At 41.7% G+C, this 22,805-nt stretch overlaps 2 protein-coding genes across 2 annotated transcripts in view; one reads left to right on the top strand and one right to left on the bottom strand.

Annotated features, from left to right (window-relative positions):
- The window catches only part of CRLS1 (cardiolipin synthase 1), a 22,575-nt gene extending 13,045 nt beyond the window's left edge, over positions 1-9,530 (top strand). The window contains exons 4-7 of the mRNA XM_012188698.5: positions 3,804-3,889; positions 4,883-4,951; positions 6,501-6,592; positions 8,534-9,530. Coding sequence (XP_012044088.3) covers positions 3,804-3,889; positions 4,883-4,951; positions 6,501-6,592; positions 8,534-8,621 — 335 coding nt within the window. The 3' untranslated portion in view covers positions 8,622-9,530. The remainder of the gene's footprint in view (positions 1-3,803; positions 3,890-4,882; positions 4,952-6,500; positions 6,593-8,533) is intronic.
- The window catches only part of LRRN4 (leucine rich repeat neuronal 4), a 22,394-nt gene continuing 7,038 nt past the window's right edge, over positions 7,450-22,805 (bottom strand). Inside the window, exons 4-5 of the mRNA XM_027976826.3 lie at positions 15,787-15,924; positions 7,450-13,955 (exon numbers count right to left, since the gene is read on the bottom strand). Of these exons, the coding sequence (XP_027832627.2) occupies positions 12,740-13,955; positions 15,787-15,924 (1,354 nt within the window). The 3' untranslated portion in view covers positions 7,450-12,739. The remainder of the gene's footprint in view (positions 13,956-15,786; positions 15,925-22,805) is intronic.

Genomic DNA, 22,805 nt, shown 5'->3' on the forward strand with positions numbered 1-22,805 from the left:
TGAAGCTGAAGCACACTCTTTCATTGCACTGCGTCTCTTGTCAGCTGAGCCAAATTCATTTAACTCTTCTATTGTATTTTTTTGTTATAGACTGTCTATTTTATTCTTCTTCAAACTTAGCAAATCATCTTTTATAGTTTCCAGTTTCCTGCTGAAATTTTCATGTATGTCCCTTTAATTTTTATATATAGCCCTCTGAACATAGTAAGCTTTAATTTTATAATATCTTTTGAGAGTCTCTTTCGTGTGTCTGTTTCTATTGATTTTTACTCATGGTATCTTACGTCTTTGGTATTTTTAAACTGTTAGACACTGTATTAATATTTTAAAATAATTTGGAGAAATATTTTGATGTATAGGATGATGGCATCACTCTCTGGAAGAAAATTTTTGTTCAGTTCTGCCAGGTGTCTAGGAATGCTGATAGTCTGGGACTACCTAGATGGCCAGATAAAACATTCTTTTAAGGTTTAGTTTACTTAGGGCCAACTCCTCTCTCAACTCTGTGGGAGTATTTGTTCAGATCCTAGCTTAAAGCTAGGAAGTGGTTTGTCACTGCCCAACCTGAGGACTCTGGGCTTTGACTACGGTTCCGCCGTCACATAAAGCTGCCAAAACCCCTTTGTTTTATTTGGTTTTGTTGCTTACTTCTCTAGGGTCACAGACAGTGGCTCTGAGTGCCTAGGCTTATTTTCTCAAGTTCTCATTGTGATACTTTCTTAGCATCCTATAAGCTTTTCACTTTCAAGTTTTTTTAAAAAATGGTCTTTAGTTGTGTTAGCAGGAGAATTACTACCTACTCAGATATTAACAGAAGCTGAACCTGAGGACCTTTTTTTTTTAACCTTGTTGGCCTGAGAGTTTACAATAGTCTATGTTCTAGAGTCTGTCTTCCATTGTGCTGGGTAATGAGAAGGCCCCTTCAGTCTGAAAGCTTATTCTTCAGTTCTAAACATTTCTCTCTAGATTCTCTTATTGGAAACTCTCTTTTATTCTCTTTCTGGGAGATTTCTTCAACTTTGTCATTTATCCCTTTATTGACATTTTTATTGATGTCATTTTTAATTTCCAAGAGCTCTTGTTCTATGTGTTCTTTTTTTTTTTTTTTAAAGTCCTTTTCTTACATCATAGGTGAATATCATCATTTCAGGATATCTTCTGTTTATGTGTGTGTGTGTGTGTGTGTGTACTCTTTCTTTTTTCCTGTTTGTTTTGGTCTCTCTTTTATGATGGAGGCTTTGTTAAAATGGCTACTGATCCTTGGCTACTCACTTCGTAAAATGTTAACTGGGTGCTCTCTGAGCTTTGGTGGAATTCATGGAGTGGTATCATTCCCTCCAGGGTGAACAGACATGGAGGGACCAGACATGGCCCTGAATTTTCAGTACTTGTAAGTCTGTTCTGTAGATAGGAGCTCTGTATCTGCTCCTTAGAGATTGTGGAGGTCCTGATTTAGAGGTTAGCATGTAGAACAAATGTTGGCAGACTTTTTCAGTCAAGGCCAGATAGTGAATAAATATTTCCAATTTTGTGGGTCATGTGGTCTTTGTTGCTTCTACTCAAGTCTGCTATTGTAGTGTGAAAATAGCATAGAAAATACATAAACAAATGAGTGTGGCTGTGTGTTAAATTTTCAGTGCAACAGTATATGCTATTGATAATGATCACTTTGTGTGTAAAAGTGACTTGATTTTATTATTTCCCTGTTAACACTAATAAATTTGCCCATGATGTACTTCCTTGTTGCAGAAACTGTATTTCAGACAGAATTAGCAAATAGAGAAGAAAACCTTGGAGCATTCCCTGACACATTTTACACCTCCACTAACATGCTGTCGTACTCTAATAGACAAAGGGAAAGCTGCTTTAGCCCTGGAAGAAAACGGAAGGGAAGACTGAGAAAGAAGGCAAGAACAGTTAGGAGATTCAAAAACCAGGGAACTGGACAAAGTTGCCCTTCGAATGAAAGATAAGAGCCTGTATGTACAGTATACAGGCTGTCAGTTGGCAGAGGCCTTGCAGCCCCGGTCTCAGTCTGGCTGTATTGAGAACCCCCAGGGAGCTTTCATCTATGCTTTTACAAAACTTTTATGAGGTGATTCTGTGATGAGTAGTTAGTTTGGGGAACACTTGGTTTTTTAAGCAGTCCTTTCCTCTGTCAGACAGATTGACAGATGGTGAACTGAGTCCAGAGATGCATTTTGCAGTACCACTGACTAACTGGTGACCTTGGCCAGGATATATAATCTGCCTGAGGCTTGTTTTCCTATTGGTAAAATGGAGATAATGATGGTTCACATTTCATGGAGATGATATGTAGATTAAATGACATAATATGTATATAATGCTTAAATTGTGCCAGATGCTCAATAAATGGTAATTTTGGTAGTTAAGAAAACTAGAACCCACTGCTTTGCAGTATATTGAATCACCTCATCTGTTCTTCTGTAGAAACCTCTTATTTATATTCTTTTCCACTTGTGGTGATGAACTACAATAACAGATGTTTATTTTCCTGTAATGTTGTGTTTACTATATATAATTTGCATGAGTTTGCTGCATTTTAAACTCTGTTATTTGATTTTGCAGCTGATTATTGCTATATAGAAAAGTTGGGTTTACAGGCACAAAAACCCTGCTAAAAATCATGACTGGATTGTTTTTTTATTTGGTTCATACAGTGGAGTCTTTTTTATGCTTTAAATGCCGTGATTTGAGTGGATAAGCATTTTCTCTTTAGAATCATCTTGTCATGAAGTACTACACCATAGATCAACATTTATATGTATATAACAGCCACAACCAGCAGAGATTTAAGTTTTAAATTTGTAATTAATTAGTGAGATTGTTCTTAAGTTGCTGAACCAATAGAATGTCAGAATTGGAGCAGACCATAAGGATAGCCTTAAAGGTAATTCAAGAAGAGCTGTTTGAAGGTATTATGGAAGGGCTATGCATGATCCTTTTATTTTACTAAATGAAACAATTTGAACTGAGTGTTAGCCTCAAGATTTTTTCCTTTAAAAAATATTTCTTTTTAATAAAATGTGATTTATAGTCATGGTTAAAACTTCCTTTGATGTGGAAGGATGTTAAGTGAAACAAGACCTCTGCCCCCCCATTCTCACTGAACAGGGGAGCAGGAGGAGTTCCTTCGGTGTCCATTTAAAATGTCCTTCTTCTGGCTCTGGGGCCATCCTGTAGGATCTTAGGAATAATGAGAAAACAAGTTGAGTTCATGTTTAGTTAGAATTCATTGACTGAATGAGCAGAAGGAAAAATGGAAATTGCTTGGATAGGAACTGGCCAGGCAAAATTGAAGATATTGTTTCTCCACAAGTGGTACATATAGCAAAATTTGCTGTTCATAAAATAATCTAGACTACCCATAAAATAATCTAGACTACAGAAGCAAACAGTCAGTTCTTGAAAGTCAGAATGGCTTGAGTCCTGACATCTTTTCCAACCTGTTTACAGTCTCATTCCATGTAATTATAGTGAGGTTATCTTTTTCCAAGCTTATAAAGCTGAGAAGTAACAAGGAAATGGTGGTGGCTGAGTAGAGCTGACACTGATAATTACAACTTAAAAACATAATCTGTCTTTCACCTTGTTCTGAAGGCAGGTAAAAGAATATAAAAATTACTGGTTCATGGTAAGGACCCTAGACAGGCATCAATAAATGTTTATTATAAAATTTTTACTTAGGTGAAACACCAGTTAATGGTAAGGCTTTATGTTATGTGTAATGTCTAAATAATTTTCAGAATTCCAATCAAAATTATCTTATATTTGATTTTCAGTTCCACTTACTTATATGATAATTTCAAGAGATGTAATGTTGATTGCTGCTGTGTTTTATGTCAGGTATCGAACTCTTCCAACACCGGTGAGTTTGTTTCAAAAAAATGTTTTTTAGTAGTATTTGTATCTTAAGGCAAAAGGAAAAAAAAACACTATAGTGTACTGATTTTCATGAGAATTTTATGGGATTTTATGGGAATAATTTATGACAATTATGTATTTAATCCATTTACTAGGAATTTAAAGAAAACAGACTATCATCTTGCTTTTGAATCACCGTTATAGTAGCTGTTCAGTGAACATGTGACTAATACATTTTTTTAAAGCATGTTTTTATTTTAAGTCCAAGTCGTTTTAGTTGATAGCCCATAAAACTCAGGCCAACTAGTCCTGTCCCTAGCAGCAAACTCTTTTAGGAATGTTTTTTGTTTTTTTGTTTTTTAATATTTATTTGGTTGTGCTGCCCTTAGTTGTGGTATGCAGGGTCTTCAATCTTCATTGCAGCTTGTAGGCTCTGTTAGTTGTGGCATGTGGGATCTAGTTCTCTGACCAGGGATTGAACCCCGACCCCTTGCATTGGGAACTCAGAGTCTCAGCCACTGGACCACCAGGGAAGTCCCTTCTTAAGAGTGTTTTGTGTGACTAAGCACCCTTTCCTGTGTAACTTAGCTTCTACTATGGATTCTCTAGAACTGGTTTTTAAAAATTACAGTTTTATAAGCATAGGATAATTTGTTTGCACTTTTGTTCATTGGCTTTACAAATATTTGAGCAGATAAGCATAACTTAGCTAATAATCACTACATGAGCATAACAGCCTCATCTTTTGATTCCCAGTCCAGTGAAAATGTCAACATTTTATTCATTTTGATTTTTTAATCTATAAAGGAAAAACAGTGATGAGGGAGATTTGTTTAGTAAAAAGATGTCATCAGCCAGACTTTGTGATAGATCTAGCATATAGCCAGGCATGTGGTATACACTCAGTAACTGTTACATATATTAATAATAGCAATATATTTATTTTAAACTTAATACATTGAATAAAGTTTATCCTTTTTTTTTTGTCCTCTGCCAGCGAACACTTTCTAAATATTTCAATCCTTGTTATGCCACTGCTAGGTTAAAACCAACCTTCATCAGTAAGGTAAGAGACACACAACATCCTTTTAAGTTATTATTCCCTTGTGGATTATTAGAATGAGTATAAACCTCAGTCTGGAGCAGCTGAAAATAAGATAGATTTTAATGCATTGACCATAGTGGATAGAGTGGAGGCATCAACCCTGTTCTTTTGTCCTCCAGGCTCTCTGGAGCTCTAGTATACATGTATGTTTCATGATAGTAGTCTGGTGGTCTAAGAATTCAAGTCTCTGAATGAAGTATTAGGGCCATCACATAGGGGAGGTGGAGAAAGTAGAAGTATGATTGCATATTGATTGAGACACGAAGAGAGTATGAAGATTTCTTTCTGCTTTCATTATCCACCCCTCCCAGGTGCAATATCCATGCAATTACATGGAAAGAGATAGGAGAAAGTTTTATTCACTAATAAACAACTCCTGCTCTTAGTTATCTATCTGTTGTCCTGAGCCCTTTTCAGGACAATAACTGCATGCTAGTCTTTGCACACAGAGAGGACACTGTTAATGCCTATTGAGGCACTTAAGTTTGCTGTAATTATTTTGCTCCATCCGTGTGATAGAGGTTTAACAGGTTAGGAATGCCAGTCATCTTTGGGACAAAAGGATGATTACTCTTATACCAGAGACTCCCTGGGGTTAATTTTTACCTACAAATATGGATTGGTTGGTTGGTTATTTGTTTATTTACCTATTTATTTATTTCTGTGACTTTTATATGTATCAAGTATAGCAATTGAAGTATAGCACCATATGGAAAGTGGCTTAAAGAGGTGCTAGGAACAAATGCCTCAACTCCTTGGTCTTACAAGAAGTTCTTCAGACAATTTTTATTACTTCTTTTTAAAAATGGAGTGAAATCCTTGTAATCTGGCTGCAGAATGGATGAGAGAACATTGGTGCTTCCTTCAACATATCAGCTACTTTCCCAGAATGTTTATCTATAGATGAGTAGAGAAAATCTCCAGTGGTTTTGTCGTCTTCCTTTTCTCCACCATACTGTCTTTTAGGGTAGGGAAACCTACTCATTTCCTCCTGAGAGCCTCTCTCATGGAGATGAATGCACTTCAACTTTCTAACTTGCATATCTAACCTACTGCTAGTGAAAGGAGCATTAAATGAAGTGCTGGGAAATCTGGGTTCTCAGTTTGGATCTGTAACCTGCTAGACTGTAGGCAAGTCACTTAACTCATGACCTTTTCACCTGTGAAGAGTAGCCTCACTATTTCCATATTCTCAGGTCTGTTTTAATGGGTAAATGAGAAAAAGGCAAAGAACTTTACAATGTTACTGAATTGCTATGAAAATTCAAGATAATGGTGTTTTCTGATAGTTGCCCTTCCCCACCTTTTGCAAAGGGCAGCTGTGCAGACAGATGAGCCAGTTAGTGAAGTTCAGCCTTTTGTGTGAATGCCAGCTTTTTTGGCAGAGATGTTACAACATCAGGCATGCTGAGAGTCTGTTGTGTTATACTGTGATGGGTTATGCCTTTCTCTCATGAGCTTGAAACATGGCTGGGTTGGCACTGTTCATTTGTGACTTCTTTTTTTAAAGGTAAACACAGCAGTCCAGTTAATCTTGGTGGCGGCTTCTTTGGCAGCTCCAGTTTTCAATTATGCTGACAGCATTTACCTTCAGATCCTGTGGTAAGCTTAACTTAGAATTACTCTCTGAGGACATCAACAAAATGGCTTATTGTGACAATCCTAGAATTACTTAGTCCTTAATCATGTTTCTTAAACACTGGGTAAAGCTGTAGGAGCTATATTTTTTGATTGATACCATTTTTAAGAAGCTTACTATCAATTATAGGATGTAGAAGTTATAGGGGCTTTCCTGCAAGTTATAAGGGATGAGAGATATTATGTTGGGGTTTTGGAGAAGAGAAAAATGTTCCAAGTAGGAAGAGGAGGAAAAGCTGCAGGGAGGAGTGGCATTTGAGCCATGAAGTCCAGTTGGAGAGAGACTGAGGGGAAGCCTTTCTGGTGAAGGACAGACCCTGGCAAACTCAGATGTATAGGAGAGTGGGTAAAAGGAAGTGCACCCGGCCTAATGAGGGGGCAGAGTGGGGAAGAAACTTGGAGAAAGGAGTTTGAATTTTATTTTGTTAAGATTATGTGTAGCCTTGAAAATGTGTCAGATTCATACTTTGAGTCCATGTACATCACACCGATACTAAAGCTCTATATTTTAACTATATTTCTAACTTAATAATTAAAGCATTGCTTGATGCAGTCTGAGCCAGAAAATGGTTAACTAAAGTCAGCTAAGCTAAGAAGCTTTAAAAATGATACACATGCTGAACATTTTATTTGTTAGAATATAAATTGTACTCTCATTCGTCCTATATCTTCTGGTATAAGCCCAACTCATTTTCTTTGATTATAGGCTCATCAGTAGGATATTTTTTCTTTCTTGCAAAAAAACTGCATCCATAATACAAACTCTGATTTTCATTTTCTTTTCTTTTCAAATGATATAAGAATGTAAGACATTTATGGAGTAGAGTATAGAAACTTTGTAGATTTTTATTATTTTCTCCAGTATTTTAGCAGTTATATTGTCTACTTGTTGTTTAGACACTAAGTTGCATTGAACTCCTTTGCCACCCTGTGGACTATAGTAGTCTGCTAGGTTCCTTCTGTCCATGGGATTTCCCAGGCAAGAGTACTAGAGTGGGTTGCCATTTCCTTCACCAGGGGATCTTCCCAACCCAGGGTCAAACCTGTGTCTCCTGCATTGGTAGGCAGATTCTTTACACTGAGCCAGCAGGGAAGCCCATATTGTCTACTTACTTCAACAGTAGTGTTTAGCAGATTGCCTTGCCTTTCCAAGGCTTCTAGCTTAATTCTCAGAAATAGCAACTCGTCCTACATGTATATTTCATTAAATTTATGTGTGAATTTAGGATATTAAACTGGCATAAACAGGTTTGGGGTCAAACAAAAATGGTCTTGATCAACCTGCACCTCACCTGGCAGAAGCAGAAGCTCATATGTGCATAAAAACGAACCTATTAGCTGCATACAGTCAGCGAGCCCTGAGCGTCACACATGTCGTTTCAAAGAGAATATGATTAATTTCTATTAATTTTAAGTAAAGAAAGATGAATTGTATTAAAAATGACTCAGATTATTAGAATTCCCCAAACGTGCAAGAAATAGCTTCTAATACTAATACTCTAAGCAGCATGGAACAGTGGGAGAAGCACAAGTGCTCTAGAGTTGGAACCAGGCCAGACTCATAGTTCTGTGGCCCTGAGCAAGCTCTCTGGGGCAGTGTCTCCTCTGGAAGGTGAGGCTGTGAAAATAAAACCACCTGTCATACAAAAATGTCTGGGTAAAAATGACAATTGCTGTTATTTTTTCAGATTCGTTAACTAGATTAATTCTGTTTGACATTATTGATTCAAATGAAGTCTTAAGGAAAAGCGATATATTTAGATTCTTGTTAAAAAAAATTATACTAACAGCCTTTTTTACTTTTAAACAACTCTTTTAAATGTATTCTTTAGTATATATTATGTGTATTCTTTATGTATATTTATAGTTACCATTTAAACTAAATTTTCTTTTCTTCCATAAAAGGTGTTTTACAGCTTTTACCACAGCTGCATCAGCTTACAGTTATTATCATTATGGCCGGAAAACTGTCCAGGTGATAAAAGGCAGATGAAAAGTCATCCATTATTGTTAACAAGGAAGCAGTACACATCAACAATGGCAGGGCCAGTGGAAGTCTACAGGAGTTCCCTCATTTTCGTGTTCAGCTTGAAGGAGGACTTGTCAGAACAAACCATGTCATCAAAATTTTAAGTAATGTGCATTGACAATAAGCTTGATCATGGGCATATACAGAATTTCCAACATATTTTTAAATACAAATAAAACTATAATTTAGGATTTTTTTATCTTAGGTTTCTTGATTAATTTATAAGTAGCAATTCTAGTTATTTTCAGTCTTTTTTTAAAAGCCATTTAAAAAAATACATTGAAAAAGCCAGCTGAGAGCATGGAAACTGAAGAGTTGTCACTTTAATAAATTTAGATTGCTCACAAAGCACTAGAGAGTGTCCTGGGGTTACATATAAAATCCTGTATAACTTAGGTGCACAGTTGTATGTTTGACTTTTAGATCTGTGTGTGTATTAACAGTACATGTCATTAATATTTGATTATCTAGGATAATGACTATAAAGGTAGCTTAGTTTTGGATAAAATAAACTTGTAAAGAGATTTAAAATGTAGTCGATTTTGAAGTCAATAAGATCAAAATGGAAGCTATTGAAGTTTCCATTCAGAAGTCTTCCAACCTCTCAGGTGCCTTGCATCAGGATAATAAGTGACAAAGGTAGTTGGAAAATGCAAACCTGTCCGTTACCCTAGCCATTCAGGAGGCAGTGAGTTATATTGTACCTTCCCACTATATCTCTAACATATGTTTGTATGATACTGGGACCTGTACTTGTATGTTATGTAAATAATACGAAACTGTATATTTTTCAAAGTTTTTTTCTTTTTTTAAACTTGAGGAATGTTCTTTTGTTAAGATGTTAAAGGAATAAAAGAGCTGGGAAAAAAGTGACCCTCAACTTGGGTTGTTTGTATAGCATCCTATGGTCATCTGCTGTTGTGGAAGTTTTATGATTCATAAAGTCCATTTAGCTGTGTCACTTGCACTTACATTGTAAAAATAATTGATTTAGGATCATCTGATTTAAAAGTCCTTTTCTTACTACACTGTCATGTTTAAGAGAATGGAAGGTACAAGGAGAGGAAGACATGTGGCTAGTGCCGGCTGCTTCCTCTTCAGAGTGGAGGCCTTGTAATATAGCCTCATACTGTGAGGTTATCTAAATGTAGCCTGTTAAGCTGTGTTAAAAATTATAAGGAGTTATAAGCCAAATCCATGCCTCAGTTGTGGCAACCTTGGATCAGTGTGTCCTTTGTTGCCTGTTGGACCTGGCTTCCTTGTTCCCAGATTAGCTGCTGAGTCACCCCTGGCTTGAAAAGTACGGAAGCCTGCAGCCAGGGACACTGCTATGGACTCCAGTGGAAGTGGGTGAGAGAAGGGCTGTGTGAGGCTAGTCATTCTCCCCTTCTGGAACCTCCTTTAATGTCTCTTAATGGCCTGGGTGGCAGTGAGAAGTGGAAGTCAGATTGCTGGACTACCCAAGAGGCACATTGAACATGTCTCAGTACTAGCAAAATATAAGCACGTGAAAATGTTTTTAAAAGGGAGAACTTGAAATAAAGTAGGGGGGGAATTAAAATTTTATTTTTTGTTATGCTGACTTGTGGTCTAGCATTGGTACTATTTGGAGTGACTTATAGTTGGATCTTTAGTAGTCTCTTTAGTAGTCAAGTCTTAATCTCATTCTTGTTAATATACTCCCCCGCCCCCAACAGCCTGTAGGTTTTTGGGTACTGAATTGCTATAAAACAAATTCTGCTGGTTTATAAAACACTGGAATTGTATTAGGTATATTTGAGTCATGCATACAGACTCCAAGCATGACATTCATTTTGGTGCCTCTACCTAACAGATTCAATCTTGATATTAAACTTTAAAAGGCACTGGGATAATTTAATTACATGCCTGAGGGCTTTTATATTAGTCACATTTTGGGCTTTTGCCTTACAGCTTTAAATTTGGAGCTGGTAGATCTTTTAAATCAATCCATTTTTCTTGGTTACATATGTGATAAAACTAGGGACCCACCTTAGAATTTTGGGAAGCTTTTTTAAAACTTCAAACATCTAGAAATATGTAGTACAATTCCATTATCCAGATCAAACTTGGATATGCTTAGTTTCTGCAGCACAGTTTCTGTGCTGCAGCATGTTATAGAAACAAAAGATACCATGAGAATCAAATTTAATTTTTTTTTCTTAGAAGTAAATTCTGTTTGGGGTTGAACTGTGCCTCAGAAAGATATTTTTCAGATTCTAACCCCCGGTACCTATGAAAGTGACTTTATTTGGGTATAGGGATAGGGTCTTTGCATATGTAATCAAAATTAGGATGGTCATACTGGATTTGGCTGGGCCTTAAGCCAATACCTGGTGTTCTTACAAGAAGAGGGAAATTTGACTTCTGGGTACATATCCAAAGGAAGTAAGATCATTATCTCAAGATATCTTCACTCCCCATGTTCATTGTAGTGTTATTTACAGTAATCAAGACATGGAAATAACCTAAATGTCAATGGATGAGTGGATAAAGAAAAAATATATATGACAGAATATTATTCAACCATAAAAAGAGGGAAGTGCTGCAATTTGGAACAAAATGGATGGATCCTGAGGGCATTATACTAACTGAAATAAGACAAAGACAAATTCATCATGATCACATATGTGAAATCTAACAAAACCAATTCAAGAGTTAGAGTGTTGGTTCCTAGAGGTGGGAGGTGGGATGGGGAATGGGTGAAGGTGGTCAAATGGTACAAGAAAGTTCATTATGACTACAGTTAGTACTGTATATTGGAAAGTAGCTAAGATCTTAAAAGTTCTTATCTCACATGTACACAAAGATAACGGTATGACATGGCAGATGTATTCACTAACGTCATTGTAATTATCTCTCAATACATAGGAGTCTCAAATTGTTGCATGGTACACCTTAAACAATGTTATACCTCAGTTATATCTCAAGACTGGAGAAAAGATAATGGAAAAAAAGGGGGGCAGGATTTAGAGACTGTCAGAAGACAAGGAGGCATGGATAAGGAACCTGCAAGCCCAGAAACCCAAGTATTGCTGGCTCCCTGCCATCCCTCCCCGCCCCCCACCCCCACCCCAGTGGAGAGGGGAGGAATGGAACAGTTTTCCCTTAGTCTCCAGAAGGAACCAACCTTGTTGATGCCTTGACTCTGGACTTCTGGCCTAACCTGTAAGAGAATAAACTTCAGTTGTTTGACACAACCAAGTTTGTGGTAGTCTGTTACGGCTGCTACAGGAAACTTACATAAATGATAATGTAGAAAACTGAAATCTAGAACTATGACCCAATTTTAATTTAATAAAATCACTTTCCTTCCTAAGTTTGTATAGAAGAAAGTTTGATGCAATTTGAGCAGAGAAGTGCTTTGGCATTTAGCTAGAGCCTTGAGGATTTCCTTTTGTTCATTTTTTCTCTCAGAAAAGTTCTTGAACATGCTTCCTTCAAAAAGCAGTTCATGGTTCCTCTACCCAGCTGGTCTTAAGTGAAATGCATTAACTGAGTTTGAAAGGACAGCCTTCCCCCTGCCTGTGTTTCACAGATGTTCTGAGAAGACTGCAGTTTAAAGCTAGAAGTACACATGCTGCCATACCCTGAAATGAACAGAAGGCTTCAGGGAGCATAACTGGTTCTCAGGTTAAGAATCCACTGGCAGGGGTCCGGGGGGAGGGGGAGTATTGGGAGGGGGGCGGTCAGGGTGTGTGGAACAGGGAGCCCGGGAGAGAATCCGCTGGAGTCGATCTCTAGCCGGAGAGCCTTAGCCAGAGTTTGACCTTGAGGGAACTTTACGGAAATGACTTGAAGATGTCGCTTCCAACAGGACAGTAGTGGCTGGATGCTGAGGGACACAGGGTGCCCAGCAAGGCGACCCATAACTTTTGTGGGAACAGAGAGAAGAAGCAAGAAGGGAAGGCAGAGGTTCCGGGGCTGAGGATCCCAGCTCGACCAGTGCCACGGATGTGCCCAAGGAGCGCAAGCCTTGAGGAAGCAATAGGCAGACGGGTCTTTCCAGACCCCGGGACCGCCTTCTCCACGCTGGTGGTGGATGCTCAGTGAACACCTGCCTGTCAGAGCGGGGCTGCGGGCACAGGGACGAAGGCGGGGTTGCGGTAGGCCAGCAGCTGCGTGTGGCAGGGTGGGGTGCGTGGCGTCCGGCCCCGGCGGCAGAGACCGGTGGCCAGCAGCGCTGTACTGACTAGCAGCAGGCCGCCAGCGGAGCCCAGCCCCGCTGTGACAAGCACCGGGCTCTGCCCGGTGGTGAAGGCGATGCACGCCCCGCGCCGGCTCAGCCCCGCGCCATTGGCCGCCAGGACGCACACCCGGTAGGCGGTGGCTGGTAACAGCCCGTGCAGGGTGTGCTGGCGCGCGGTGGCACATACGTCCCCCACCACCGACTGGTTCCCTGGCCAGCCCTCCGGTGCGTAGCGGATTTGGTAGGCGCGCACCACTGAGTTGGGGGCGCACCAGCGCACGAGTGCCGACTTGTCGGTGGTCTCCGCCACCGCCTGCAGCTTGGGAGGGTCTGGCAGGGTGTCTTCTCCGCTGAGGCCGGGGCACCGGCACCGCCAGCGTCGCTGAAGCTCTGCGCACGGTGTCTGGAAGTGCCTGCAGGGGTGGTAATCGCAGGGTACATCCCAGGCTGGCGCCCCTACCTCCTCCTTTCCACTCTCCTCTTCCTCCTCCTCCCTGGAGTCATCCTGCAGCAGGACAGGAATCCCGCGCTCGGAAGGAGGCGGGTGGGGAGCCTGCGCGGTGGCTCGTGTCTCCCAGGCGGGCTGGGGCAGGCTTACTGAGTCCCGGGAGGCAGGGGAGAGACCAGGGTGTCTGCTGGCCCATGGGATGGAGGCCACTGAGATATTAGGCTCCAGGATAAGCCCGGTAGCATATTCTTGGTGCTCTGTCCAGGCCGTGCTCACAGCCTTAGGTGGGTCCCCAGAGTTGCTCGAACCTGTTGGAGAGACAGTAGTGGAGGGAGCGGCCCCATCCTTGGTAATGCTGTGCCGCAGCCCTGCGGCGGCTCCTGTCGGGGAATCCACAGGGAGGGAGGGAAACTTGGTGACGCTCTGTTGGCCTCCCGCATGTGTGGAGGGTGTTGTGCTCTGCAAGGTGGAGGAACCCTGAGCAGATGGCGTGTGGGTGGAGATGGCCGAGAAGGGTGGGTTGGAATCAAGGAGGGTGGTGTTTTGATCTGAATGGCACACACTTGGCAGCTGGGACAGCAAAAGAGGCGCTGAGAAGGTGCCACTGGATCCTGCAGCTGGTTTGCACACAATGTCTGCCGCCCTAGAGGAGAGGTCAGTCAGTTAGAGGGGCTGCTTCTGTGCTGGGCTTTGAGTGCTTAGGGCAGATAATCCCTCTCCCAAGCCTTGTTTAACACATCTGCCAGATACCACATGGTACACATTCAACATGGGTCACCTCAGTGACCTTCAAGGAGGCTCCCCTTGTAAGTCCCATTGGACAGAGAAGGAAATGGGAATTCAGAAAGAGGAACTAACTGCCCAAGATAGCATGGCTAGCAAATGCAGAGCCTAAGCCCAGGGTGAGCATGGTGAAGGGCAGTCCAGATGCTCTAAGTGTGGTCTGTCATTTTATTCTCACCTCTCTGCTTCCTGGTGGTGAGTATTAGTAACAACACTCATACTAGCTAAAATTTTTTTGAGTACTTTGTTACATGCTAGGGACAATTGCTAACACTTTTATGTAGAACCCAATTTAATCTCCACTACCTCATGAGATGGCTATGGTTTTTCCTGTGGTCATGTATGGATGTGAGAGTTGGACAGTGAAGAAGGCTGAGTGCCGAAGAATTGATGCCTTTGAACTATGATGTTGGAGAGGACTCTTGAGAGTCCCTTGGACTGCAAGGAGATCCAACCAGTCCATTCTGAAGGAGATCAGCCCTGGGATTTCTTTGGAAGGAATGATGCTAAAGCTGAAACTCCAATACTTCGGCCACCTCATGCGAAGAGTTGACTCATTGGAAAAGACTCTGATGCTGGGAGGGATTGGGGGCAGGAGGAGAAGGGGACGACAGAGGATGAGATGGCTGGATGGCATCACTGACTCGATGGACGTGGGTCTGAGTGAACTCCGGGAGTTGATGATGGACAGGGAGGCCTGGTGTGCTATGGGGTCACAAAGAGTTGGACACACTGAGCGACTGAACTGACTGACTGACTGACCTCATGAGATAGGCACTATTATACCCATTTTACAGATGAGGAGGTAGAGGCACAAAGAGATTAAGTAACAACCAAAATCAATAGTAGTAAGTGGTGTGAAGAGCTTGAACTCTCAACCTTTTCATTCACTGCAAAGAGACTGGTGCTATAGGCAAGATGAAGGGGTGAGGGGTGGCAGACTGAGCCCCACTTGATAGTCAGGCTTCTGTCCCATGAGAGCTCTATAAGCCCACTGACACTGGACTGAATGCTACAGAAAGCCAGGCTCTGTGCTGGGAACTCAGTGGAACACAGTTTTGTGTCTTTTTTTTTTTTTTTTTTTTGCCACACATGGGATCTTAGTTCCCCAACAAGGGATGGAACCGGGGTCCCCTGCATTGGAAGCAGAGTCTTAATGACCAGACAGCCAGGGAAGTCCCAAGAGCAGAATTTTGGAAGACAGTAGATCCTGCCTCCTCCACCCAGTGGCTTCATGAATCTAAGCAAGTACCTTCCTCTTTTTGCCCCAGTTCGCTTGTTTGTAAAATGAGCAACGATAACTCCACTTTAGGAGAAAGAGTTAGCTGTTTACATAGCCCATTTTGCTTTCCTAGTGGGCACACAGCTACACTACATTTCCCAGCCACCAATGCAGTAGGCATGACCTGCTAAGTTAATCTGACCAATGGGATGTGGATGAAAGTGATGGCCTGGCCCTTTAAAGCCTCCTGAGTGGGCTCCTTCCAGCTCTTTGCTCCTCAGGCTTGCTGGGATGGAGGCAGAGCCTTCATCTCCTGGGTCCCTGACTGTGACTACAGGGGGAACAGTTGCCCCACCTAGCACTGACAACCTGCCCAGCATTGTTACATGAGCAGGATACAAACTGTGAGAACTTCAGGCCCAGAGACTTGATCCTCACCCCTCAGTCATCTGCTTTTTAAATGTGTTACCTGCTTAGGACAATTCTCTTTGCATCCATGAGGAGCCAGGACAACTCACAACTGCAAGCGAGAGGGTTGCCGAAGAGGTTGATGGACAGAACCTGGGAGGAATGCAAGTTCCAAGGATGGAAGGTACTCAAGTTGCAGCTGAAATACACAAAAATTAATTAACGCAGGGTTGTACAATTAGGTCAACACTAAACCCAGAGAGCCACAGTAGCGTCATGGGAAAACCATTCTGTTAGGGGCTAGTTTGCTTTGAGAAAACTATTAACAGATTAACTTTGGATTTTTTTAAAAATCTGTGGCAATACCAACATAACCTAGTCAGTATCACCTCTCATAACAAATGGAGACAATTCTCCCTGCTGGCTATATAAAAAAGAGTCTGTGATTATAAAAGAACTTATAAATGTAGATCTCTACATTAAAGTATGATATTGTTATTATAGACTAATGAAGAAAGTGCAGAAATTTTTTAAAATTTATTTTTTAATTGAAGGATAATTGCTTTACAGTATTTTGTTGTTTTCTGTCAAACATCAACAAGAGTCAGCCGTAGGTATCCATATGTTCTTAATGAGAACACTCTGTATACTACTGCAGTTGGACTATAGCTGATGGCATTCCACACCAGTCCTTTGGAAGATGCCTCACTGAAGTGTATCAGTTAGCTCTTACTAGCTTAACTTAAAACAATACATGTTTATTCTTTTTCATGATTCTATGGGTTGACTCAGTGGTTCTCGTGGTCTGGGCCGGCTCACCTGGGCTGGAAAGATCTAGGACTGCCTCACCTATATGGAGTCTCCACTGGTTTGCCAGGGCTTCTCTGCCTGTGTCTTTCATCACCCAGAGGCTTGTGCACATGTCAGTGTGCCAGTCTTACCAGCAAGAGAGGGTGAGCCCCAGTTTGCTTAACTACTTTCAAGTCTCTGCTTACCTCACATTTGCTAATGTCCCTTTGGCCTAAACATGTCACAGGGCTATGCCCAGCTTTAAGAGGTGGAAAAGAGACTCTACTTCATAGTGGGAACAGCTGCAAAGTCACATCTGCAAAGGGCTATGTATACAGGGATGAGGGGAGGAATTACTGGGGCCATATTTGCCAACAATATACCACACCTAGCAATGGCAGGCTCCCTCCTGGTTTTCTGTTCTTTCTGCCCAAAGTGTTTGGCCTCAACCGCCTCAACTCCTAGAGCCTCCCAGCCTCTTGTACACATTCTAGTTACAATCTGAGAATCGTGAGCAACAGGAACTGCACTGTATCCACAGGCCTCTTCTAACCGAAGACTAGCTTTTGTCCATCTACCTGGGAACCTTCTTCTATTGCTCTGGGGGAGATGCAGATGTTCTGGGCAAGGAAGGACCCACCACCCAGATCTGCTCTAACACTCCTGGCTGGTGGGCACCTGACAGTTGTCCCCTGCGGAGCACTGAACATATGTGTGTGCCATTATATTGACACTTAAGTGGAACCCACATATATGTGTATGCATGTTGCTGCTGCTGCTGCTGCTAAGTCCTGTCAGTCGTGTCCTGCTCTGTGCAACCGCACAGACAGCAGCCTACCAGGCTCCGCCATCCCTGGGATTCTCCAGGCAAGAACACTGAAGTGGCTTGCCATTTCCTTCTCCAATGCATGAAAGTGAAAAGTGAAAGTGAAGTTGTTCAGTCATGTCCGACCAGTGACCCCATGGACTGCAGCCTACCAGGCTCCTCCGTCCATGGGATTTTCCAGGCAAGAGTACTGGAGTGGGGTGCCATTGCTGCCTTCTGTGTATGCATGAGTGCATGCTAAGTCACTTCAGTTGTGTCTGACTCTTTGCAAAGCTATAGATTCCCCACCAGTCTCCTCTGTCCGTGGGATTCTCTGGGCAAGAACACTGGAGTGGATTGCCAGGCCCTTCTCCAGGGTATCTTCTGGACTCAGGGATTAAACTCACATCTTTTACATCTCTTGTATTGACAAGTGGGTTCTTTACTTCTAGCACCACCTGGGAAGCCCCATATATGTGTGTGTATGAATGTATGTATGTGTCTATATATATACACATATATATACACACACACACATATATATGCAAATGCTTGCTTTTAGCAGGTTTCACAGAGCTAGAGTGGAAATCTTAGAAGGGAGTTTACTTAACACTTAATTTTGCAAAGAAATTTTTTTTTTTTTTTTGCCTGAAGTGGGAGAAGAAAAGATCACCATATTTTGGGGTAAGTGGCTCAGAGGTTAAAGCATCTGCCTGCAATGCAGGAGACCTGGGTTTGATCCCCGGGTTGGGAAGATCCCCTGGAGAAGGAAATGGCAACCCACTCCAGTATTCTTGCCTGGAGAATCCCATGGACGGTGGAGCCTGGTGGGCTACAGCCCACGGGGTCGCGAAGAGTCAGACACGACTGAGCGACTTAACTAACTAACATTACTTAGGAGAAGGAAATGTTAACCTATTTCAATATTCTTTCCTGGAAAATCCCATGGACAGAGAAGCCTGGTTGAATTACAGTCCAGAGGATTGCAAAGAATTGGACACAACTGAGTGACTGAACACACACAACACTGCTTAGTATTTCAGATAATAACATTATCTCATTGATATCATTATGTCAGATCATGAGGTAGGTAATATTTCACTCACTTATTTTTTATTTATTTATTGTTTTTGGCCAACCTGGCAGCTTATGGGATTTTAGTTTCCTGACCAGGGACTCAACCTGGGCCCCTGGGAGTGAAACTGCCGAGTAACTACTAGAATTTCCAATATTTCATTCATTTTTATATATAAGGAAAAGGAGTCTTTTCCTTCTCTGGGGGCTCTTTCTGCCACACATTGCAACTTGCACATGATAAAGACATGTTGCATTCCCTTCACATGCCAAGGGTGGGAGAGCCTGCTTCATGTCCTGAGGCGTGTCCACGTCTGGGTATTCTCTGCATCTCAACTGACAGAACCTTAACATGGAAGAAGTTTCTACTTATCTTCTAAATAATCCCTGTTTTCTTTTTTTGCTGAAATATTGCCAAAGGCCTCTCCCTCCTGCATGTAGCATTGTCAGAGGGGACGGTGAAAGACATTGGGTGTGCCAGTTTGGCAGAGAAGCCAGGAGGGTGCTACCTCCTCTCCAGAGAGTGCTGGCTGTGCCAAGGAACCAACATGTTGCCAGCATCTATCACAGATAATGTCCCAGGGGAGGCTTTGGGTGAGGTAAGGAGAGTCAAGAGCAAGGCGGGCTTGAGAAAAAGGGAAGAGGGTGCCACAGGGGAGATGACAGGGGAGATGAGCTTCAGAGGCTTGAGAACTCCCAGAGAGGAAGTGGCTCCTTCCCCAGATGGAGCACGGGGTTGGGGGCGGGGTTGGTCGTGCAGTGGAGTCCAGGGATGAGCCAGCCAAAGAGGTAAACCTCCTCCTCCAACTATGGAAGAGTTTTCATTTGTCTTAAAACTCAATCAGATTATAATTTAGACAGATCTCCTGGCTGAATATGGTGACTCGATTACAGGGGTTCTCAACCAGAGGTCCTTGGAGACAGGGTATATGAACTTGGATAGAGCTCTCTTTCACAAATCTCTAACTGAAATTCACCATTTGTTTCAGTGACGAATGAAGGCAACAAACCACAGGTGAATCACCAACAAAACACATATTTTGAAATCACTTTTCAGTAGTTTTCTGTCATTTATGATCATCAAAGGGCTTCCCTGATATCTCAGTTAGTAAAGAATCTGCCTGCAATGCAGGAGTTCCTGGTTAGATCCCTGGGTTGGGAAGATTCCCCAGAGACGGGAAAGGCTACCTACTCCAGTATTCTGGCTTGGAGAATTCCATGGACTGTATAGTTCATGGGGTCACAAACAGTAGGACACAACTAAGTGACTTTCACTTTAATCACTTAATGCATGAACTCCTTATTGCCAAATTCAGACTTAAATTGAAGAAAATAGGGAAAAACACTAGACCATTCAGTTATGACCTAAATCAAATCCCTTACAATTATACAGTGGAAGTGATAAACAGATTCAAGGGATTAGATTTGATAGAGTGCCTGAAGAACTATGGACAGAGGTTCATGACATTGTACAGGAGGCAGTGATCAAGACCACTCCCAAGAAAAAGAAATGCAAAAAGGCAGAAAGGTTGTCTGAGGAGGCCTTACAAATAGCTGAGAAGAGAAGTTAAAGGTAAAGGAGAAAAGGAAAGATATACTCATTTGAATGCAGAGTTCCAAAGAATAGCAAAGAGATATAAGAAAGCCTTCCTCAGTGATCAATGCAAAGAAATAGAGGAAACCAATAGAATGGGAAAGACTAGAGATCTCTTCAAGACAATTAGAGATACCAAGGGAATATTTCATGCAAAGATGGGCACAATAAAGGACAGAAATGGTATGGACCTAACAGAAGCAGAAGATATTAAGAAGAGGTGGCAACAACACACAGAAGAACTATACAAAAAAGATCTTCATGACCCAGATAACCACAATGGTGTGATTACTCACCTAGAGCCAGACCTCCTGGAATGTGAAGTCCAGTGGGCCTTAGGAAGCATCACTACAAACAAAGCTAGTGGAGGCGATGGAACGCCAGTTGAGCTATTTAAAATCCTAAAAGATGATGCTGGTAAAGTATAGTACTCAATATGTCAGCAAATTTGGAAAACTCAGCAGTGGCCACAGCACTGGAAAAGGTCAGTTTTTATTCCAATCCCAAAGAAAGGCAAACCCAAAGAATGTTCAAAGTTCCTCACAATTGCCCTCATCTCACACACTAGCAAAGTAATGCTGAAAATTCTCCAAGCCAGGCTTCAACAGTATGTGAACCATGAACTTCCAGATATTCAAGCTAGATTCAGAAAAGGAAGAGGAACCAGAGATCAAATTGCCAACATCCATTGGATCATAGAAAAAGCAAGAGAGTTCCAGAAAAACATCTACTTCTGCTATATTGACTATGCCAAAGTTATTGCATGGATCACAACAAACTATGGAAAATTCTTAAAGAGATGAGAATACCAGACCACCTGACCTGCTTCTTGAGAAATCTGTATGCTGGTCAAGAAGCAACAGTTAGAACTGAACATTGGAACAACAGACTGGTTCAAATAGGGAGAGGAATACGTCAAGGCTGTATATTGTCACCCTGCTTATTTAACTTACATACAGATTACATCATGCAAAATGCTGGGCTGGATGAAGCACAAGCTGGAATCAAGATTGCCAGGAGAAATATCAATAACCTCAGATACGCAGATGACACCGCCCTTATGGCAGAAAGTGAAGAAGAACTGAAGAGCCTCTTGATGAAAGTGAAAGAGGAGGATGAAAAAGTTGGCTTAAAACTCAACATTCAGAAAACTAAGATCATGGCATCTGGTCCCATCATTTCATGGCAAATAGATGGGGAAATAGTGGCAGACTTTATTTTGGGGGGCTCCAAAATCACTGCAGATGGTGAATGCAGCCGCGGAATTAAAAGAAGCTTGCTCCTTGGAAGAAAAGCTATGACCAACCTAGACAGCATATTAAAAAGCAGAGACATTACTTTGCCAACAAAGGTCCATCTAGTCAAAGCTATGGTTTTCCCAATAGTCACGTATGGATGTAAGAGTTGGACTATAAAGGAAGCTGAGTGCCTAAGATGTGATGATTTTGAACTGTGGTGTTGGGGGAGACTCTTGAGAGTCCCTTGGACTGCAAGGAGATCCAACCAGTCCATCCTAAAGGAAATCAGTCCCAAATAATCCAGAAGGACTGATGCAGAAGCTGAAATTCCAATACTTTGGCCACCTGATGCAAAGAACTGACTCATTGGAACAAACCTTGATGCTGGGAAAGATTGAAGGTGGGAGGAGAAGGGAACAACAGAGGATGAGATGGTTGGATAGCATCACCGACTCGATGGACATGAGTTTGAGTAAGCCTCAGGAGCTGGTGATGGACAGGGAAGCCTGGCGTACTGCAGTCCATGGGGTCACAAAGAGTCGGTCACGACTGAGTGACTGAGCTGAACCTAATGATCATCAAAACTGTTGAAGTTATTGGACCTCTTGCTGGATTTTTTAAATTTAAGGAGTAGCTGCAGCACTGGAAAAGGTCAGTTTAAATTCCAATCCCAAAGAAGGGCAAAGCCAAAGAATGTGCAAATTACCTCACAATTGCACTCATATTGCATGCTAGCAAGGTTATGCTCAAAATCCTTCAAGCTAGGCTTCAACAGTACATGAACCCAGAACTTCCAGATATACAAGCAGTATTTAGAAAAGGCAGAGGAATCAGAGAGCAAATTGCCAACATCCGTTGGATCATAGAAAAGGCAAGTGAATTCCAGGAAAAGATGTACTTCTTCTTCATTGACTATGCTAAAGCCTGTGACTGTAGATCACAACAAACTGTGGAAAATTCTTAAAGATATGGAAATATCAGACCACCTTACCTGTCTCCTAAGAAATTTGTATGCAGATCAAGAAGCAATAGTTAGAATGGACTGGAACAATTAACTGGTTCAAATTGGGAAAGGAGTACGTCAAGGCTGTATATTGTCACTTTGATTATTTAATTTATATGTAGATTACGTCATGAGAAATGCCAGCCTGAATGAAGCTCAAGCCAGAATCAAGATTGCCAGGAGAAATATCAATAACCTCAGATATGCAGATGACACCACCGTTATGGAAGAAAGCATAGAGGATCTGAAGGGTCTCTTGATAAAGGTGAAAGAGGAGAGTGAAAAAGTTGGCTTAAAACTCAACATTCAAAAAATGAAGATCATAGCATCTGGTCCTATCACTTCAAACAGATGGCAAATAGATGGGGAAAGTGTGGAAACAGGGAGAGACTCTATTTTACTGGGCTCCAAAATCACTGCAGATGGTGACTCCGGCCATGAAGTTAAAAGATGCTTGCTCCTTGGAAGACAAGCTATGACAAACCTAGACAGTGTACTAAAAAACAGAGACATCACTTTGCCGACAAAGGTCAGCATAGTCACAGCTATGGTTTTCTCAGTAGTCACGTATGGATGT

The sequence above is a fragment of the Ovis aries genome, chromosome 13 (assembly GCF_016772045.2).
Source record: "Ovis aries strain OAR_USU_Benz2616 breed Rambouillet chromosome 13, ARS-UI_Ramb_v3.0, whole genome shotgun sequence".
NCBI lineage: Eukaryota > Metazoa > Chordata > Mammalia > Artiodactyla > Bovidae > Ovis > Ovis aries.